The 18,896-nt window shown below is 40.7% G+C and overlaps 1 protein-coding gene and 1 long non-coding RNA gene across 2 annotated transcripts; one reads left to right on the top strand and one right to left on the bottom strand.

The window, feature by feature from the left end:
* The first annotated feature begins 630 nt into the window (after positions 1-630).
* On the top strand, positions 631-4,912 carry LOC119734439 (protein Tob2-like). The gene is made up of 2 exons (XM_038207943.1): positions 631-1,093; positions 3,194-4,912. Exon 2 carries the CDS (start codon positions 3,245-3,247, stop codon positions 4,304-4,306), a length of 1,062 nt encoding a protein of 353 aa, XP_038063871.1. The 5' UTR covers positions 631-1,093; positions 3,194-3,244; the 3' UTR covers positions 4,307-4,912.
* A 9,597-nt stretch (positions 4,913-14,509) lies between these two features.
* Positions 14,510-18,248, bottom strand: LOC119734512. Its single transcript, XR_005272081.1, has 3 exons — positions 18,055-18,248; positions 16,764-16,856; positions 14,510-16,309 (listed from the first exon to the last, which is right to left on the bottom strand). It is a non-coding gene; the product is annotated as an uncharacterized LOC119734512 (long non-coding RNA).
* Between the last annotated feature and the right edge of the window lie 648 nt (positions 18,249-18,896).

Here is an 18,896-nt window from a genome sequence, read left to right as displayed (position 1 = left end):
TGTTCAACCTTATAATTAGAATAAGAAAGATTGGAAAAGCTCTCGGATACAGGCAGACGGAAAAGGATTTTGTTCAGATGGGCTGCAGATGAATTCGTGTATACCAGGCGAAGTGAGCGAATGTGTTCAAGTTCCGGAGACAGTGTTTTGGAAGTTTGACAATGCAAACAATGTCCGTTCCTTGCTCTATGGTCCATCCCAGTGCCTCCGGGCATGTACCCTAAGCGGAAGTTCCCACCTTTGTTCCCAGCATCGTCCTGTTAATCCCCCCCCCCCCCCCCAAACAATCCCCGCACTTGCACCCCGTGGCACGTGGCAAGCGCGGGCCACGAATTAGCATAGTAATCACGGTGAGAAGGATTTCAGCCGGTGTTTGCCCAGCACGTGCTGCGGTCTGCTCGGCATGCACACGGGCCGCCGACGGCCCGCGCTGACCCCCATCCTCACGGTATACACACAACAATCACACACGGCTTGAAAACACCGCATACTGACGTCAGCATAACAAGATAATTGTCAAATTATGCTTCCGCTCCCGACGACCAATCACTGACAGTGTCTCTTCCTTCCTTCGTTGCATATTCATAATTTCAAAGCAGGTCTGTATTAATCCGCTACCTCATAACTTCCCCTAAAACATCGCATTAAAAAAACTACTTAGCCCTGCTTTCTTTCACACGATTTGTCGAGCTTTTGCCGTCCGTTCTCCGAGAATCAGGGGCCTTTGTGTTCTGTTAATCTCTTTTCCGGTCTCGTGTGTTGTTGAAACAAACCTTTAAAATCGTTATCCTCGACGATAACGCACAAGTACATGTATATTGTGTCACAGTCCAGATGGTGTAGTCACTCGCGAATTATTAATAAAGTAGTCCCGTCAATGGGCCAGCGACAGTGGATAAAAACAGGCACAATTCCCATGCAGGTGACATTCAATGGCCAGACGTCAGTACGCTCACTGACAACGTAAAAAAACCGCAACACACACTTGGAATATCACACAAACACGCGCCCTGCCTTCACGACTTACATCGCAGCTGTTCCATCCATAGTGCTTTCGTGTCGGTGTGGATCTCTGCATTCGAACTGTAAACAAGTGAGTACTGTTTTTTAAAATAAAATTAATGTTTCAATATTTTTTGTTTCTTTTTTTTTTGCATTCGGGTTTACAATGTTTTCGTTTCATACTTTGCTTTGTTTTTATACTTTTCTGAATGGGCCTATAAATTGTTGTTGCAATTCTTGAATATAGCCTATGTTGTTTCCAGTAATGCGGCCAATGGGCATCCTCGCTAATGTATGGTGCATTTAGATATTTTACAAAAAAGGTGACAAATATTTGGGGTAACCCCAGCCCCCTTTCAATTTACTCTGGAGTGCTATGTTTGAAACGATTTTTTTTTAAAATCAATGTCAATATCATATCACAATAAATATACGGTAAAACTTGGATAAAAATAGAAATCGATTATTATCTGCATTATAATAATACTCTCCTCTCAGTATTGAATTGGATTCTGTTTTATTAAAATATAAAAATATATATCAATGATTGCAATGAATTTGAATTATACTTCGGGATTTTCGCATCAAAGTGTTGAAGGTACTAATTGTGTGTGTGTGGGTTTGAGGGAAGGCCAATATTTTGTTGAATAGTCGACCGCACGCAGGGATTCCGGCTAGCTCGCGGCTAGCTACAGTGGATTTGCGTTACGATGGTCGGATAAAAAAAATACTCCCACGCTTTGTGCGTTCATGCGCTGTGCCATATGGAGCGCATACTGTGTGTATAGCATTTTGGAATAATATTTTGCCGTGACATAGTTTGAATATTGTCTGTAATAATGAGCGATGGATTTCAGTAACACGACAACAAAGGAACAGCTGTTTTACATTGGTGTATTTATGGTTTGTGTATTATATGGAGAAAAAAATCAACAGGCTGATTTGATTTTATCCACGGTGGCTTAAAATTGAAGGTGCTGTTTCGCTGATAATGTCTAAGGAAATTATATTAACCTACAGGAAAAACATTATTTATTTGCTATCGGTTTTCCCTTGGCCCGCGGGGTGTTAATTTTATTGTAGTAACCTAAAGCGTTAATGTATTATGACTGAGTGATCATGCCGAATTCAAATGAAATCATTTGATATCCTTTTTTGATATCCTTTTTGGATGATTAAGATCTGTTGTTTTTCATTAGGTATCCATTACAGAATTGACGAACACTCGTGAACATTCTCTGAGATCAAAATGTTGAAAACAAAACATCATAGAAAATTTGCAAGCAACTTCGTTTAGAATATAACAGCTTTTTAAAAATAGAATCACCTTGAACGAGTCACGATCAGAGACCTCTGTCACATCATGGCTACCGTAAGCCTCGGGTAATTTTTTTTTTAACTCTAGTGAAATTTCCAAATGTGTTGGCACCGCATGCGACCTTTAATATGAGCAAACCTGGCGCTGGAAAATCCTCGGAGACAAGCGGCGATGAATAAGGCTTCCTTGAGGGGCTGTTTTTGGACGGCCGAGTCATTTCTTAGCCTCCCACTCAAGTCTCTTTTCATTTGTGGCGTCGTGCCTTGCTCATTACCGCCGGGTAGGGAGCGTTGTAAAGGGCACGTGTCAGAGGCTAATCCAGGGAAGAGTCATTTTGTGAATGGGCTCCGGGGGAGGCGGGCCGAGGGGGGCCGGGGGGGGGGGGGGGTAGGGAAGCAGTGAATCACATGCATAGGTCCGTGTCCCTGGTTGTCGCGATGTGTCATGGGTCCAGGGTAGTCCTTGCACCGCGTGCGAATGAGAATCATATGAAGTAACTAGGTCAGGTTTAATGGCTTACTCACAAACTTTAAAGATATGGTAAAATAACTTTTAAAGGGTTTTAAAATGGTTAGGAAAGTAAACGAATTGGTTTGGAGTTGTGAAACTGTAATAATGAAAGGGAAAAGCTGCACTCGGTCACTGTATGAAAAGTGATACCGGTATTGATATTGTCATACATTGGTCATGATTATGTTATTGCATTGTCCCCTTGTAAACGTCTTGATAATCCTGTCATCCATGAAGGGAGCCCTTTATCAATACAGTCGTGTTGCTGGATGACAGCAGATTTTCTGAATGATGGAAATAGCTATATTTGCCAAGATTGTCAGTTATTTATTGGGAATTTTTTTTTCGTCCTTCTCACTGCAGGTTTACGCTGAAGTCTGTCATCACTGATTATACCCCACCACCCCAACCAACATGAAGGCAGAAATCCAATGCGCTATCACCTTCATCTTGGAGCAACTTTGCTCCAAGATCCCCCGCCAACAGCAGGACCTCTTCGCCGAAGAGCTGGACAAATCCCTGGTCAACAAATTCAACGGCCACTGGTACCCGGAGTCGCCTTGTAAAGGCTCGGGATATCGGTGTCTTCGCATCGGGACCAGGGAGATGGATGCGGCAGTGGCTACGGCTATCCAGCGCAGTGGGCTAGAGACCGGAGATTTGACCGAGGCACTTCCGCATGAGCTGAGCATCTGGGTGGACCCCGGAGAGGTGTCCTTCCGTATGGGAGAGAAGGGAACTGTCTCTGTCATCTACCAGGAGAAGCGCCCGAAGGCAGCCGGGCCCAGCCACGTCCAGAGCGAGCCGGATCTGACCGGCTCGGGCCAGTTCAATTTCAACCCCGAGGCTGAGGATTTCCTGCCCATGACAATGGACTCACTGAGTTCCTCCATGAGAGGGATCTCACTATCGCCAGTGTCTGCTCTGGGGTTCCAGCCGATGGTGCCACTGGGACTCCCCACTCCACACCATCATCAGCACCTCCCCCACCCTCAGGCTCTCCACCCGATGCCCCCTGTCGTCCCCACCCCCACCCCAGTCACAGGCAAGCCTCGGCTACAAGCAGCCCCTCTCTCCAGACCCTCATCTCTTACCTTCACTGCGGCATCCTTCGCCCAGACCAAGTTCGGCTCCACCAAGCTCAAGTCGGCGGGCAAGAAGGTCAATTTCCAGCAGCTCTCCCCGACCGAGTTCGCCAACTACATGAAGCAGCGTTCGGCAATGAAGGGATTCCGCAGCCAACGGTCCCCCGTGGGAGGCCGGGATTTCCCGCTCTTCCAAAGCAAAGATGACGGGTTTGGTTACTGGGGCGAGACCACCACAGCTCCCCAGTCTTACACCGCTGGTCCGGGGTTCGACTCCCAACCCAACCCCACTACACAAGCCCATGAGTCTTGGATGCTGTACGACAGCTTGAATGCCTCACTACCGTCCACAGACCAATATGGCCACCAGTCTCTGATCGCAGCTAACTGAAAACTCCCAGAGAGACGTCTGGGTCACAACCAGCTAGTTGATGATGACAAAAAACAATGAACTTCCATATAAAGATAATCATGAAATACTCACTAATTATTGTCTTTAATTTGGTCGCTGTAACCATAGCAACTCGAACTGAAGCAACAGTTCATGTACAAAAGGTTCAGTTGTTAGCCAAATCTTGTCATTTTTCTCGCGCCGAGGGAAAGTCACTTTTACATTTTTCAGAATGCAACTCAGCCAAAGCGGCTGTGCTATCTCACTGAGCCCTTTTGACTCAATTGGCTTTTTATATTAATATTGATATCAAATATATAGATGTACAAAAATCGAGTAAATAATTTTCACAATGATAATATTTTTACATTCTTTCTCAATCTAAGTATCATATTTTTTTAAGTTGAATATGTATAAGCATTCAGAATTGTTCATGTTATTGACATGACTTATAAGCAGTAGACTGGTAAATTAACGAGTGACTTATACCGAGAATCTGTGTTAAGTGCTATTTTTGTCTTGATCCTAGATCACATGCGGTATGAGGAGGGCAAATAGGGGCAAATATTTTGTGCCACTACACACAGCATGGCAGGAATGTATGAGGAAGATTGAAAGTCCAAACGTTTCCTATCTGATGGAGAAAACACATTCCACTATTGACTCTGTCAGTCCCTAAACTTGCATCAGTTTCTTACAAAGAGCCTTGCAGTATTCCTGTTTATATCGAGAGACTTCACTTGGTGATAATGAAAGGACCGTGACAGGTTTGATATGAAAAATGGTTTTGCATTATAGTACAGGCATACGAGTCTTGTTACCAATACTTTTTTTTAATGACGTCCATACGGCTGTTTTACCCCCAAAAACTTTTAAAAATCGTGTTGATTTCAACGACTTCATAGAACAGCCGTTGGAATGTGCGCCAGATTGGACTTGAATGAACGTAAAGAATGTTATGAACGACCATTTCATTCAACAATCCAACAGAGAGAGAATGCACTCATGCGATATGCGAAATTCTATTTTGGATAGCGGTGGCATGGTATATGAATTGACACACTTGTTTATGACATTCAAGAGTCAACAGTGTGGAATGTCCCCGATTCGCATTTGGCTCATAATGTCAGGGAAAATATTTTGTAGCGAAGGAACGGGTTCTGTAACGGTTGCTTTGCATTGCTTCCACATGGGAGATAAAATGATTGATATTTCAAAAAAAGATATGAGAAACCCTTCACTGAAAATCTGATAACGAAAAAAAATTTGACACCCTTATTGCACCACGATTTCTTCGCTGCAAGATGAATTTATAATGAAGAGGATACCTTTGTGAATGTAACGTTTGGAGTCTAATTTACAGAATGATATGAACGAATGTTGCCACAATTGACATTATTTAAAAAAAAAAAGTGATAGTGGGACATCAGATTTGGATGGTTTTCGTGCACCGAATGGCTTGGTAAAAAAAGCACATCGTACCGTATTAGCACTCGATATTGTAACTGTTATACATATTATAATATTGTGTATGAATACAAAGTAAACACTCCACTTATTTTGTTTACCATGTTTCTTATCGATATTGTTAATGGAACCGGCGATATATATATTCACAGAGGTTCTATATTGCGTAACCATAGTAACAATATTTTGATATTTTGGACGCATGACAAAAAAAAAAATACCAAAGCGTTGTTTTAATGTTTATATCATATTTTGTCTGGTATTTTGGGGATTTTTGTCATTTGTCATTTTTCTATGTTTAATGGCCGCGACATTGGAATCGTTTGTCATGACTACTGAGAAAAGATGAAGTTAAAAAAAAATAACATAAATTGCAGATTTATCTCATCAAACAAAACAGTAGCTACTTTGTTTATATACTAACACAACATGAGATGTCACAAATCTACTGTATTTGATACCAAATTTCTATATTTTAGTACTTTCATTTGAAAAACTTAGATTTTGAGGTTTTAAATGCAATTTCTTACTATTTTGGTAATATTCTATGAAAAACATGTATTACTCGATCACGAGGTTTGTATTGTGCAATAAGAGACGATATGACGTGGTGCATGTGATCTGTACATGGCTTGATCAACTTATTTATAATTGACAGAAGTTAAAATAAATTTTGTTTTTAAAAATGAAGATTGCTTTTCCGTCTTAAAATTACTGTTACTTTCGTGGTGTTATATAGACATGCCTTCACATAACATAACATTATGCCTTTGCTATACGATCGTAGTTTTATCACTATTTTTCTTTACATCGGCCATTACATGTTACGCGAGCACTACGTTGTTTTGTATTTAAACAGTTTCTGAGTTATGAAACCCTCCAGATCCACTCCACCGGACATATAATAGTCAACCGAATTCCCTCTTTTTTAATTTAAGATTCATTTTTGGCAGTTATTCTTAAAAAAAAGGGGGAAAAAATTCGTTTACTGGAATTCCACTGAATTAAGTTCAAAAGGAAAACTGAAGTTGTCAACAAATTCTTTACATCAAATTAATTGCCAACACCATAACATTATAGCGCACAGTAAAAACATATGTAATGAGATGGGAAGCAGCACCATACATACTACAGACAACATGACATATTGAACACAGTGCGCTTTCCTCGGATAACGTAATTGGAATTATTTCAAATCGTAGTTCCAGTCATGCAAGATGTGTAGACGAGGAACAAATGCACTAACATTCCACTGCAGTCGAGTCAACGACCTCCAACTGGCATAAACCGAAGTGTGGCACTTTTTTTTCTTTCCATATATGCAAACAGACGCATGCTTACCGTAAGGTCCTTACGTACGTAGACTTCGAACGAAATGCCCAGCCACGCAAAATTTAATCAAAGATTACAACTTGAAGATGCCGTGCGTCCGACTCGCGTGACATAAGTGTTTCCATGGGAACGGACCCATCTAACAGATAATTCTGAAGGTTATCTTTACACCTGAGTTACCATGAAACGGCCTGTAATCACATGTCGTCAATTGTGAGCGATGCTGAGACGTAGACCCAGGTTTTGTTTGCTAACAGAGGGCTGGCGACAACTGAACATTTCAAATTGTGCTTTTCAGCCTCCCAATTAAGAATTTCAAACCGATTCGGAATCTGAACGCCACCAACATATGCAATTCATTGACTGTACAGTGACAAACATCTCTTAATTGGTGCAATTTGCCATAGCCTAATGTTTTCACAGCTAAACTGTCATTATGCTGCTGTCCATGCGACCTTGTTTTTCATTTTAAAATGAAAAACCAACTTCCATTAGTGCGGGAACAAATTACAACACCATAACGTACTTAACCGCCATGACAAAATTGCACTAATAATGAGTGATTACAGAAGTCAGTACCTCGCCGTTAACTGCTTCGTGTCAAGTGAGGGCGGTGTGAATGCAATGAACGAAGTTTTGAAACATTACCAAAAAATCATGAAATGGTTGGATTGCCAAAATGTGGGTATTTCTTTGAATTCCGCCCCCCCCCCCAACAGAAAACCTTTAACCATTACCTTAAGCGATATTGTGTTTTTTCTTCAAACCAAAGCATTTAATTAATTGATCACCTGATTCATTTCATTACTGGCCGAATAGACGAAAACATCCGAGTTTCATACGTCGATGTAAATAATATTATGCACTTGTTCTACACTTGATGTCTTACACTGTGCATTATGGATATGTACAACTTCAATCCAGCTGCTACATATACAAAGAAAGGACGGTGAACTATCTTATTCCTCTGACGAGTTTGTATGCACTGCAAGCGCTTAGAGACAGAGCAGGGCTAGCTCCGTGCAGACCATTAATTTTTAATATAAGCTGCAATTTGGCAATTGCACTCGTCTGAACTGTATGATTATTAATTAGACACTCTCAGATTTTGTGGTGTTTGTTAAATTTTTAAAGCGATTTTTTTTGGCATTATTTACAATCCTAATACAGTTCCGAGAAAACTGAGGGCGCTGTTGCTGTTAATGTAACTTGAGGCACTAACTCATTGATAGGTCATTGATAATGTTGTGAACTCCTCCCCCCCCCCAAAAAAAAACCCCCCACACACACAAAAACACACAAAAACACCCAACTTTGACGCTTTTACTTGTGAAAATTTAAATTTACATGACCAACACATACAATAAAAGGGACTAAATATTTCGTATATCACAAGTTGAAGTAGATAAGTCGGAAGATAATCATGAACTCATCAATGAATCTTCCAGTTTTCTTCAGCAACTTTATATTTTGGACATAGCGCAACAACTCCGAGAAAGACCTAAAGAAATACAGGCAATTTCCCCTTTTACTCTTTCGGACTTTCAGTCGTCGTCTGACCATTTGAAACCAGCATCGATCAATTTTTCAGAAGCAATTAGTTTTGAAATTCCTACAGGATGAAGACTCACCTTTAATAATTGATTCAGAACCACCGGCCCCAATTCCTTGGTCCCTGTCGTCATCACCGTCGGCTTGCCCGTCTGCAAGAATCCAGTGACCAGCTCAAATGATAAAATCCACCAGCAATATTTCTCTTCAGAGTTGGGCCTGATTTGGAATGGATGCGCGCACGGTCGACATAATTTTGATTCGTTGAACCTTTTAGTTACATTGTCGACACTTGTAGCTAGAAAGTTTCGTTCTTCAAGTTTTCGAAGTCGGAATTCCGAATTTTTATTTCAGAAAATCCCCTCCAAATGCAAGGTGCACGGTTCGAATCTTTCCGAAGGATATGAAAACCCGAGTGTCAGCCTCGCACGGCATGGCCGAGTCTCGGTCTTAAAAATGCGGCGTGTATTTCTCACTAACGAGGCAGCAAGATAACTCGCAGGCCAGTTGAATACAAGACTGATAGTCAAGAATTTTGCCAGGGAATGAGCAAGTTACAGGACCAACGATCAGAGGATTAGGGCCAAGAATTCTCATGAAAAGAAAATCCATTCAGACTTTCTACGGAATTAACTATTGCGCATTCGCACATGACATTACTCCACCACAAGGATGTTTCAATGCAGAATTTGTAAAGTATAGATATGTGTCTTGATAGGGCCAAGAATTTCATTCATTTCATTTCATTTCATTTCATTCGCACCTAAAACTCCCCAAACAATGGGATTTATAATACCAGACTCTGTCTGGAATGTTCTCTTTTTAGAGATGTCTCCTGCTATGCAACGCTGCAAGGGGTTAGCAGAATTGAATGTCAGGACTATCGAAACTAAAACGGTTTGCAATACACAAACCGTAAATCCAGGGTAGCGGGAATTAGAGTGGGCGGAGCTCAAATATCAACATTGCAACACGTCTGGGAGGGGACATACACATTTCGCGAACGGCTTCAAGAGTTTGAAAATGGATTGTTCAATCCACCCCGTAGCCATGCCTTTCAGGTTTGTACGAAGTATAGACGGACATTTTTGATATGTCATGAAAGAGAAGTGTGTTGGAAAATTAAATTTGCCCGTTTCGCTCTTGGGGAACGAGAAGGGTAATGGAAATTTCTCTTTTTTTTTATGAAGAAACGTTGGCTAACTTCAACTAGCAACCCTCCTCAACTGAGCCAAAATGTCAACACGTGGGTAGCTGCTTCTTTATTAAGACACTCAAGCGCCGACGGCATTAATTATCGCTTCTTTAAAAGAAGGCAAATCTTTAAAAAAAAAAACACACATCGAGAGTGTTCCTTAAAAAAAAAAATGGGGCTATCAATAATCAGAAGAAACAGCTGTTAAACGTAGGATATCTCTAGCTGGTTGGTCGCACACATTTCCTCTTTATCAAGCAAAAACAAAAAACCAAAAAAACATGGGGGCGGATCGCGGGAAGAAGTGAGGGGGCGTCTGTGACATCAAACAACCCAAGACGAGTCAACAACATCTCGGTGCATCTTGTAGATGAGTTCGTGCATTTCCCCATTGTGCCAGTAATCAACTCGGTCAGTACGCATACACGGCATAATACGGTTGGGCCCCCGTACCGTCTGTCGACCGGACAAGAACACCTACGAGTTTCGAAGAATCGGCCCGGGCGCTCTTGATATTCGCTCCTCTCCATAGTCAACAACTTCTCTACTTACAGATTTAAGGCGTCTAGCTTGGTCAATTTAATTTATGGTAAAAAGGGAGATATATATCAATCATTAAATACGAAAAGTGGGACTCAAAGTTCCGATTCAGAACTGGAGATTTATTAGTATATCTTCAAGAAGGGCGATTTCTTTAACTTAGTTTTTTTCTGGCTCGACAAAGTCCCACCTAAATTTAATTTAAGATTGTTTTTATTAAAAAAAGCTTTATTTTGATTATGATCTGGATCTACTTAGCAAAAAAAGACAAATTTTCAATTTCTTCAAACCACTTATGTATGTACTTTCAACACAATATTTGTTATTAGATATCAATGCAAATTACATTGAGGACAAACAAGGAACCTTTCAAGACCTTACGCAAAAACAGCCATCTCATAGAGGCCATTGTTTTTTTGTTATACCAGTCTATTTGTAGACCCTATGTGAATTCAGTATTAAAAAATCAAAATATCAAAAAAGATATTTTTAAAAAATAAATCCAAAAGTTAAGCGTACATTTTAATTACTGCAGACTACCAACGGAAGAAACAAGATGCATTTGAAAGGATGAGCTTGCAAAAAATAGGAACAAGATCGTCATTGTTACCAAGCACTCGTATAGTAACCATGGTGATTTTCCATTTATAAGCAGCTGGATAAGGTTAAAACGCACGTTTGCCTTGCTTGTAATTATCCTGACACAAGTTCTCAATTAAGGGGTTATTCTGAGAGGGGATCTACGCAAGAAAAAAATCCGGGCGCTGCTTATCTGTTGAATGTGTCTTTTCCAGGGTGATTTCGAAAAGTTTTGTTTAGCTCAATTTTGCTAAGTTTTGCCCACCCAACACTCATCTGTCAGTAACGTACTGTCCTTGCTCTGCAGCAAATTCGTTTGTTTTTGGTTCTGCTTAATTTCTAACTTGCACGTTTTTTCACCAACCCCCATACTTTTGCTATTTTTGTGCATTTGAAACTATCTGAAAGACAGCCTTTATCTGAAGTATAGGGCCGATAAATTTGGATCAATGTCCAGTTCAAATGTGAGCAACTTTTGTATTGATAGAAAAGTATTAGTTTTTATATAAAAAAAACCCGGGTGTAACTGGAATATAACACGTACATCTTTAAGGCAGGCGGGGGCGGCCATCCAGGATTACCATTCAACCAGTGATTCCTCTAGACAAATAGAAAATAAGGCAGTCACCGTGATGAACAACCGGGTTTGTCCGACGGACCACAATATGTCGGTTGGCTGCAGCCTGTACGTCAGAGTTGTAATGAGTAACTGATTTTTGTGACTCAAGTCGAGTCATTAGGTCAAGAAGGTCGAGTCGAGTCAAATATTTAGCTCGAGTCAATTCGAGTCACTTATTTGAATTTTTGAACTCTATATAACAAATGAAGACGGGAGGAAATCCTTTGTATTTATCACTAACAGTTAACAACAAGAAGATCTGAGTCGGCTTCGGGTCTAGAATTTTTTTCGCTGATCGCTGACATCAAACCAAATTGCATTATACAAAACTGTTTCTGATTAATATTTAAAAGTGGGCATGGATCTATTTAATTTTAAAAAGGAGGGCACACATTTAGCCGGCGATCGAATCTAAGAGCTTTATAAGAAATCACCCAATGATGAAATCCAATGATGAAACAACGAATTGGCAAATGTGTTTAAAATCCAGTTCCTGGATAGTATTTTGTGCGTTCCAGAATCATGAGGGACTGGGGTCCGCTCATAAGTCCGACGACTCATAGGTCCGAGTACCGTCCGACGCCTTATAAGTCCGACAAAATCGCATCCCCTAACCAAATAAAGGTCCATAAGTCCGACGGCTCATAGGTCTGACGCCTCATAAGTCCGATGCCTCATAGGTCCGACGCCTCATAGCTCCGACGCCTCGTAAGTCCGACAAATGAAACGACTCGTTTTTGCGACGTCGGACTTATGAGGCGTCAGACTTATGAGGCGTCGGACCTATGAGGCGGAATAAATAATTGTTATGCCTCATAAGTCCGACGCCTCATAAGTCCGAAATTTTGGACTTATGAGGCGTCGGACTTATGAGGCGTCGGACTTATGATACGACCCCGAGGGACTGACGAGGGACTCGAGTTGAGTCAGGTCATTTGCTCGCAGTGACTCGAGTCCAGTCGAGTAATTTACCCTTAGGGACTCGAGTCGAGTCGAGTAGAGTCGCCAAAACTCGATTCGGACTCGAGTCGAGTCATTGACTCGAGTCATTACAACTCTGCTTAACGTAAACAGGATCGACTCCGACGATAGTTCGACACTGCATTCTCGAAAATTCCCGGTAACGACAGAACCGAGCGTATACTTTCTGGGAGATGAGGTTTATGTTTTCCTTCCTCCCTGCTTTTATTGACCAAATGAACCAGAGTAATAATCATACACAGTAGATAGTAACTGGCACTCGGGGGAGGAGGGGTGATCATTATTCTGGAAGGGGCATACAATTTGTTTTTAAAATTTGAACGCTCGTTTGTTCCTTCCCCGAATTTTGAGAAGGATGTGGGTGGGGGGGGGGGGGGGGGATGTGCTCCAAAGGCCCCCCCCCAAAAAAAAAAAACTTTGAGAGGGAAAATTGTGCATAGGCCTCTGTGCACTTTTTAAAGAACATTGGTATTTATTATTGTTGGAGTAGTGTCCCGTCAAGTCACAATTTAATTGGTTTATTTTTAAGGCTGTTATTCATGAAATCAGTTTAAAAACAGGATAAGCAAAATATGACCTTATTTTTAAAACGCAATTAACAAGTAACAAGGCTGGGTACTGCGTCACAAAAGTTCTGAACGTCAATCGTACGTCATTTAAACAAATGAGATGGTGAGATGTCTTTAAAAGGATTACATTTCTTGTACTGGAGGCATCATCACGCAAATGCTGATGCTATTTTCAAGGATTTAATGAGGGATCCTACCATATACAGGTGGTTTCCTTAGAAGCTTTCTGGAAAAGAAGTCACAAAAGAAGATCCTGTTGGCGTAGTGATGACGTTGCTGGCATCATGTGTTTGCTGCAGTCGTTAGATTTCCTCATTAGCGTGGACTCAATGCAAAGGAAATAGATGAGCCTGGAAATATATCTACACCGTGGGCATATTGTAAGAAAACTATGCCAGTTGGATTACAAAAAAAAAAATTGAGTACTGTGATTTTTGTTTTTACTGACTTTCTAAAAGAACCTGCTTCCAGTCATACAGGGACTAAAGCAAACCTGCTCGTCTCAACATTTATACATAAATAACCACCAAAAAGCTCTGGCTTCTTGTACCTTGTACATCAAAAACCCGAACGGTCCACCAGGAACTAACTGGAAGTTGACAAGAGTCGATGCCTAGCGGGGGCCTGTTAAGTCTTTGTTGGTCTTGGATGGAGCTTTTGAAGGCTGCAGAGGAAATTATGTTGACGGATTGCTGTGGTTGGGCATTCCAAAGTCAAATGGCTTTAGGAAAAAAAGACTGGATAAAGGGGGTAGATGTATGATGGTGGACTTCAAACTGCTTGTTCTCCTGGATTGATAGTTTTCTGTCTGAGGTATGAAGTTGGCGTCAATGTCGATGTCTGGTTAAGAATCTTGTGGAGTGTGGCTAGCCGTTGCGTCTTTCGCCTAGTCTCAATAGGATTCCAATTGAGGTTGATGAGCATCTTGGTCACACTGGATTTGGCTCTAAAGTCACCACACACGAACCTGGCTGGTCTTCATTGGACTTTTTGTAATACCTCCCTCTTTTTTTGGTTCCTTGGTTCCAAGCGGCTGAGGCATACTCCAAATGTGGTTGGACAATGGTTTGGTACAGGTTTTCTTGGACAGTCTTTGAGCACTGGTAAAAAGTTCTTCGCACAAAATTTAGCACCTCGGTAGCTTTGGTTGCTGCGTGATGAGACTATTTGTCCTATTTCAAGTTGTTTTGAATAATAACACCAAGGTACTTTCTCAGATTTTTCCTGCTTTGGAATTGGAAATGAAATTTAATGAGTACCACAGAATTATCTGAAATGCAGGAATATTCAATGTTTCATCAAAATATACAACAGGACAATTCAGTTTTTGCTTGAAATTGAATACTGAAAATGTGGCTTACACTATCGCATGAGTGTCCGTCTTTCACATTTGAAACACAAAATTCCTTCAATGAATCCTTAAAATTTACAATTTTTGGTTAAAAACCTTTTCAGCAACTATCAATCTTTTATTATTTGATTTCATTTTTAACCAACAGTCCATTATAGTTTTTAAAAGGCAAATTATCATCGAGTCTTTATAATCTTTACTCGGGCTGAGTGCTTTGTAAATTCACCATCGAATGGACTGGTTGGATAATTCTTTTAATAAATCTACTTATTTACAAAAACTATAAAATATCAAAATGCATGTTGCTTGAACTCACAAAAACCCAACAACATCGACATTCGGTTAAGGGCCAGTCTCAATTTATATCCGGACGAGTTCTGGACAAGTTCCGGACGTTGTATCGGGTATAAGTTGCAGGATTCTGAACAACTTCCCAGCAATCTTCCCACAATGGAGTTGTCAGTATTTAGGAGTCAAGCAGTTGCTAATGAAACTTTCCGTGGAACATGTCTGGGACAAATGCTGAGCTTCTTCCATACAGTGAATGATTCTACCCGCAACTTGTCTGGAACTTGTACTGGATATGAATTGCAATGGGCCCTAAAGTTTCAGTGTGAGCTGATAAGCCGAAATTATCTTAGGGTTATGTTAAGATTTTTGTATCAATAAAAAAAATCTATGCATCTGGAATTAACACCCAACAGTTTTACTTAGCCAAATATTAACTGGCTGAGAAGAATTTAGAATTCGAGTGCATAATATAACCTTCATCTGAATAAATTCATTCATTACCCAATCTAATGGGAGAAATATCTGAATATGGCTTTACTTCAGTTTAAAAACATCTATTATCAACATTGTCAATATAACCGTTGACTTCAAATGGAATATTTTTTACTTGTCCATTTGTTTTTCAAAAGTTCCGTTCCCTGTGCTCAAAATCAACGTATTTTTTATTTCAACCAAAAATTTCCCTCTTTCCTTAATTGGTCGTCTGCAACCCTCTAAAAAATGTTGTTTTGTTTTGAGTGCAAACAGATCCACTTTGGGAGCAGGCTGGCGCCCGGCCTGTACATTATCGATACTGGTTGTGTGGTGGGAACCAGCCTGCCCCACGCGAATGCAATTATTGTCTGGCAGCCAGTAATTCAAAATTGTAAAGTTATAATTCAATAACTTAACATGGGACGCTTCTTTTCCGTAGATGTCTCATTTAAAATTGATTAACTTTTGTATTGCTAGAAAAATAGCAATTTAGAAAAGGAATCTATCTTTTCAGGATGAATCTCAAAAATAGCATGGAGAACGCAGCTTTAATGTTGTAGTACTCCTTCAACTGACATGGTACCCAACGATGTATCATTTTTAATCTAATAACTGACGAAGGCAAGTTTGATGGTTGAGTGGTCAGACATCTGTACTAATACGCAGGAGTCCACCCGAATAAGCTTGAAATTATTTTTCTCATACGCAATCAGAGAAGTGCTGAGCATACAGTTCTGGGCTTACAGTATTTACAATGATACGACGTCATTGAAGAACAAAAGCCTCTATTTTATTTCCAAAAGCACTGCACATGTTTTCGTTCAACCGGCCAAAAGGTCTTTAGACCAATCTGATCTGCCTAGTATTTCACTGAACACAGCGCTGCAATTTTAAGACTTGCACAAATTCACAGTCATTTGAAGAACTGTTCTATTTTGTTTTTGTGTTGTACTTTTTTTTCTGCCTAATAAAAGTCTTCACTGGCCTTTGGTTTCAGGACACCGGTCGCTTTCTGGTTCTTGATCTGATCTTGGTTGTTGTAGAGAGTCGCAACCTGATCAGGAAAAGAAAACAAAAGAAGAAGAAAGTGTAAACAAACTTCTTCTGTGAATTATATTTGAGATTTTGTTATCGTAGAACAAGTTGTTGCAAAATTACAACAAGATGATGAGAAGTGTCAAAATAATGTATTGAGACATTGTTATTTTACAGGGCTTTCAATTTCAAACAGCAAAAACCACAATGTGGAAACCATATTTCGCATTTTAAGACGCTCCTATCAAAAGCATTAGTTTATTTTCATAATCATGAGTAAAAAGTATTCCAATCTTACTAATGCAAACACCCCAACCTCGGAGAATTTTATTCTCTTTTCTAATACTTGTAAACCCTCATTTTGTCCTCTGCCGAATTCTGTCTCATTTTGCCAGCATGCCTCACATTTAACAAATCCATCATACGAAGATTTACTCCTCATTTGCCTTTGTTCTGACCCTTGACCTACTAACCTGTGAACTGTTGGTAGCTTCTTCCGCTTTCTTGTCGTCTCGGACCCGCAGGAAGCGAGGAAATCGCAGGGAGATGCCCTTCTCAGGATCAACCTAGGAGAATGGAAAAAATGGGGATGACAGGCAAACGCGATATATTAACCGGTACACCACCATGTGATGTGTACTTTTCTGGGATGAAAAAAGTTTTACATATTGCTTAAATATGGATCTTCCCTTTCAGTGACAATTTAATTTATGAAAACAGACTTTATAGGCACAATTGTGCTTGTTTGAAATTTGTGATGTCACAGAGTTGAAAACAGAGAATTTGCCTGCTAAAGTTTAGGGCTGTGGATTTCTTGACAAATCATCGGAAAAAAATCCCCTTCTAAGGCAAAATTATGTTCTAAAACTTTTACAATGTATTTTCGACAATTATAAGGAAAACAAATATGCAAACTGAAAAGTTGTGCTTTGGCATCCTCGCTAGCCAGGGAAGTCACTTTGCATACGTCATAAGATGATACCCTGGCAAACCGAGTCCAAATCTTTCCTATTTGACCTCGCTAGATTAATTATTCATGAACACTTCCAAATATGGACTGACATAATTTCTGACCAATCAGATAGCTCTTCACAAAAGCTAACCCAGAATTGACCTCCTAGCACATAAATGGCTGTCATGACAAGCGCTCTCCTATTGGCTAGCAAAATTGAACCTGCGATTCCAGACTTGAATATTCAGTGCATAGGAATATGTCAAGAAGTCTACCCAGAGATTCTGATTGGCTGACGGTGAGTGTGAAAATGGTATGAGATTCAGATTCAGTTTGCCAGCACATTTTATGATGTAAGCCTTTCCTGGTGAGAGAGGATGTTCTTTAGCTGAATAAACATTCATTTCAAGATCTACAGTAAAGCATCTGGTTTTGACTGAAGTAAATAAAGTCTGTCATGAGCCAATATGGCCCATTAGGCCGGCGTTTTGCTCTGGTTTCAGTGGCATGAAACGACTTAGAACATTTCTATTCCCTCTGGATGGATGCTAGTCCATCGCAGGTTACTCCCCAGCTAATGCCGGTACCCATTTATACTCCTGGGTGGAGAGAGTCAAGTGGAGGTGGAGTGGCTTTCCGGAGGACACAACATATGGCCGGCAACTGGATTCGAACCCCTGACCCTCTGATCGTGAGTCACGAATCCTAACCACCTGGCCACACAACCCCATTTGACAGAACATGTCACATATTGCTTACGACTTTGCTCGTGTTTTTTTCTTATGTTTGATTTTATCAAGAAGTTGACTTACAATGCCGATGGCTGCGCGATGGGTCGGCGAGATGGACAGGTCGGCCGCTTTGACCTCCCACACCTGAACGGCGTCAAACCAGTGATCGGGGATGTGGCTCGTGTCGTGACGGTAATATGGGCGGGGCTTGTCAATCACGTGGGCCTTGAAGAACTTGCTGTGGGTGTCCAGCTCTTCGTCTTTCAGACCAGTGCCAATCTGGAGGGAAAAAGGCATGAGACGGTAATTAATGTTAACAAGAGGTGGCTTCAGGACAGTGTAGCATTTCTGGAAGCTGAACAATCCTGTATGCTGTAAGGTTTCAGAACTGGGGGTAAAAAATTAAGGGTTCCATGTTTACAGGCAGAAAAGACGGATTTACAAAGAGAACAAAATTTTAATAAAGCCAAAAAAGTTAACCCGAACCCTCCAGGGCATGTTTGCTAGAAACCTGCCAAACGTAGCAACATATGACTATTAACGTGACAAGCCTGCCAAATGTAGCAAGATCCATCAGGGGAAAAGTTTTAAGGCCACACTGCCTCAGAGTCGGTGGTCACGGAATGCAGCAGGATACAACTGTAGCATTGTTCAATGGGACTTAGCTCTCATTGTTTCAGAGCTGGCCATTCATGCACTGGTGTTGGTGGCTGAATGCATCAAAGTGCACCAGTTCTTTTCCACCTGATGCACTGTGTTGCGTATGGCAGGGTTAGGGTTAATGTAAAGCATGAATAAAATCATTAAAATTAAACAGCTGTCCATTTACCTCAATATCGGGTTCTGCTCTTCCCCAACATATTTGTTATAAACATCAAATAATAAAGACCTAAGACAGTTTAGGCATTCCTATTGGTCGAGAG

Source organism: Patiria miniata, unplaced genomic scaffold, assembly GCF_015706575.1.
Source record: "Patiria miniata isolate m_02_andy unplaced genomic scaffold, ASM1570657v1 HiC_scaffold_27, whole genome shotgun sequence".
Classification (NCBI taxonomy): domain Eukaryota; kingdom Metazoa; phylum Echinodermata; class Asteroidea; order Valvatida; family Asterinidae; genus Patiria; species Patiria miniata.
Note: the sequence above shows the minus strand (reverse complement) of the source record. Positions and strands in the feature narration are given on the sequence as shown.

Coding starts and splice junctions, on each gene's coding strand:
- LOC119734439 (XM_038207943.1), top strand. CDS start 3,245: ATGAAGGCAGAAATCCAATGCGCTATCACCTTCATCTTGGAGCAACTT.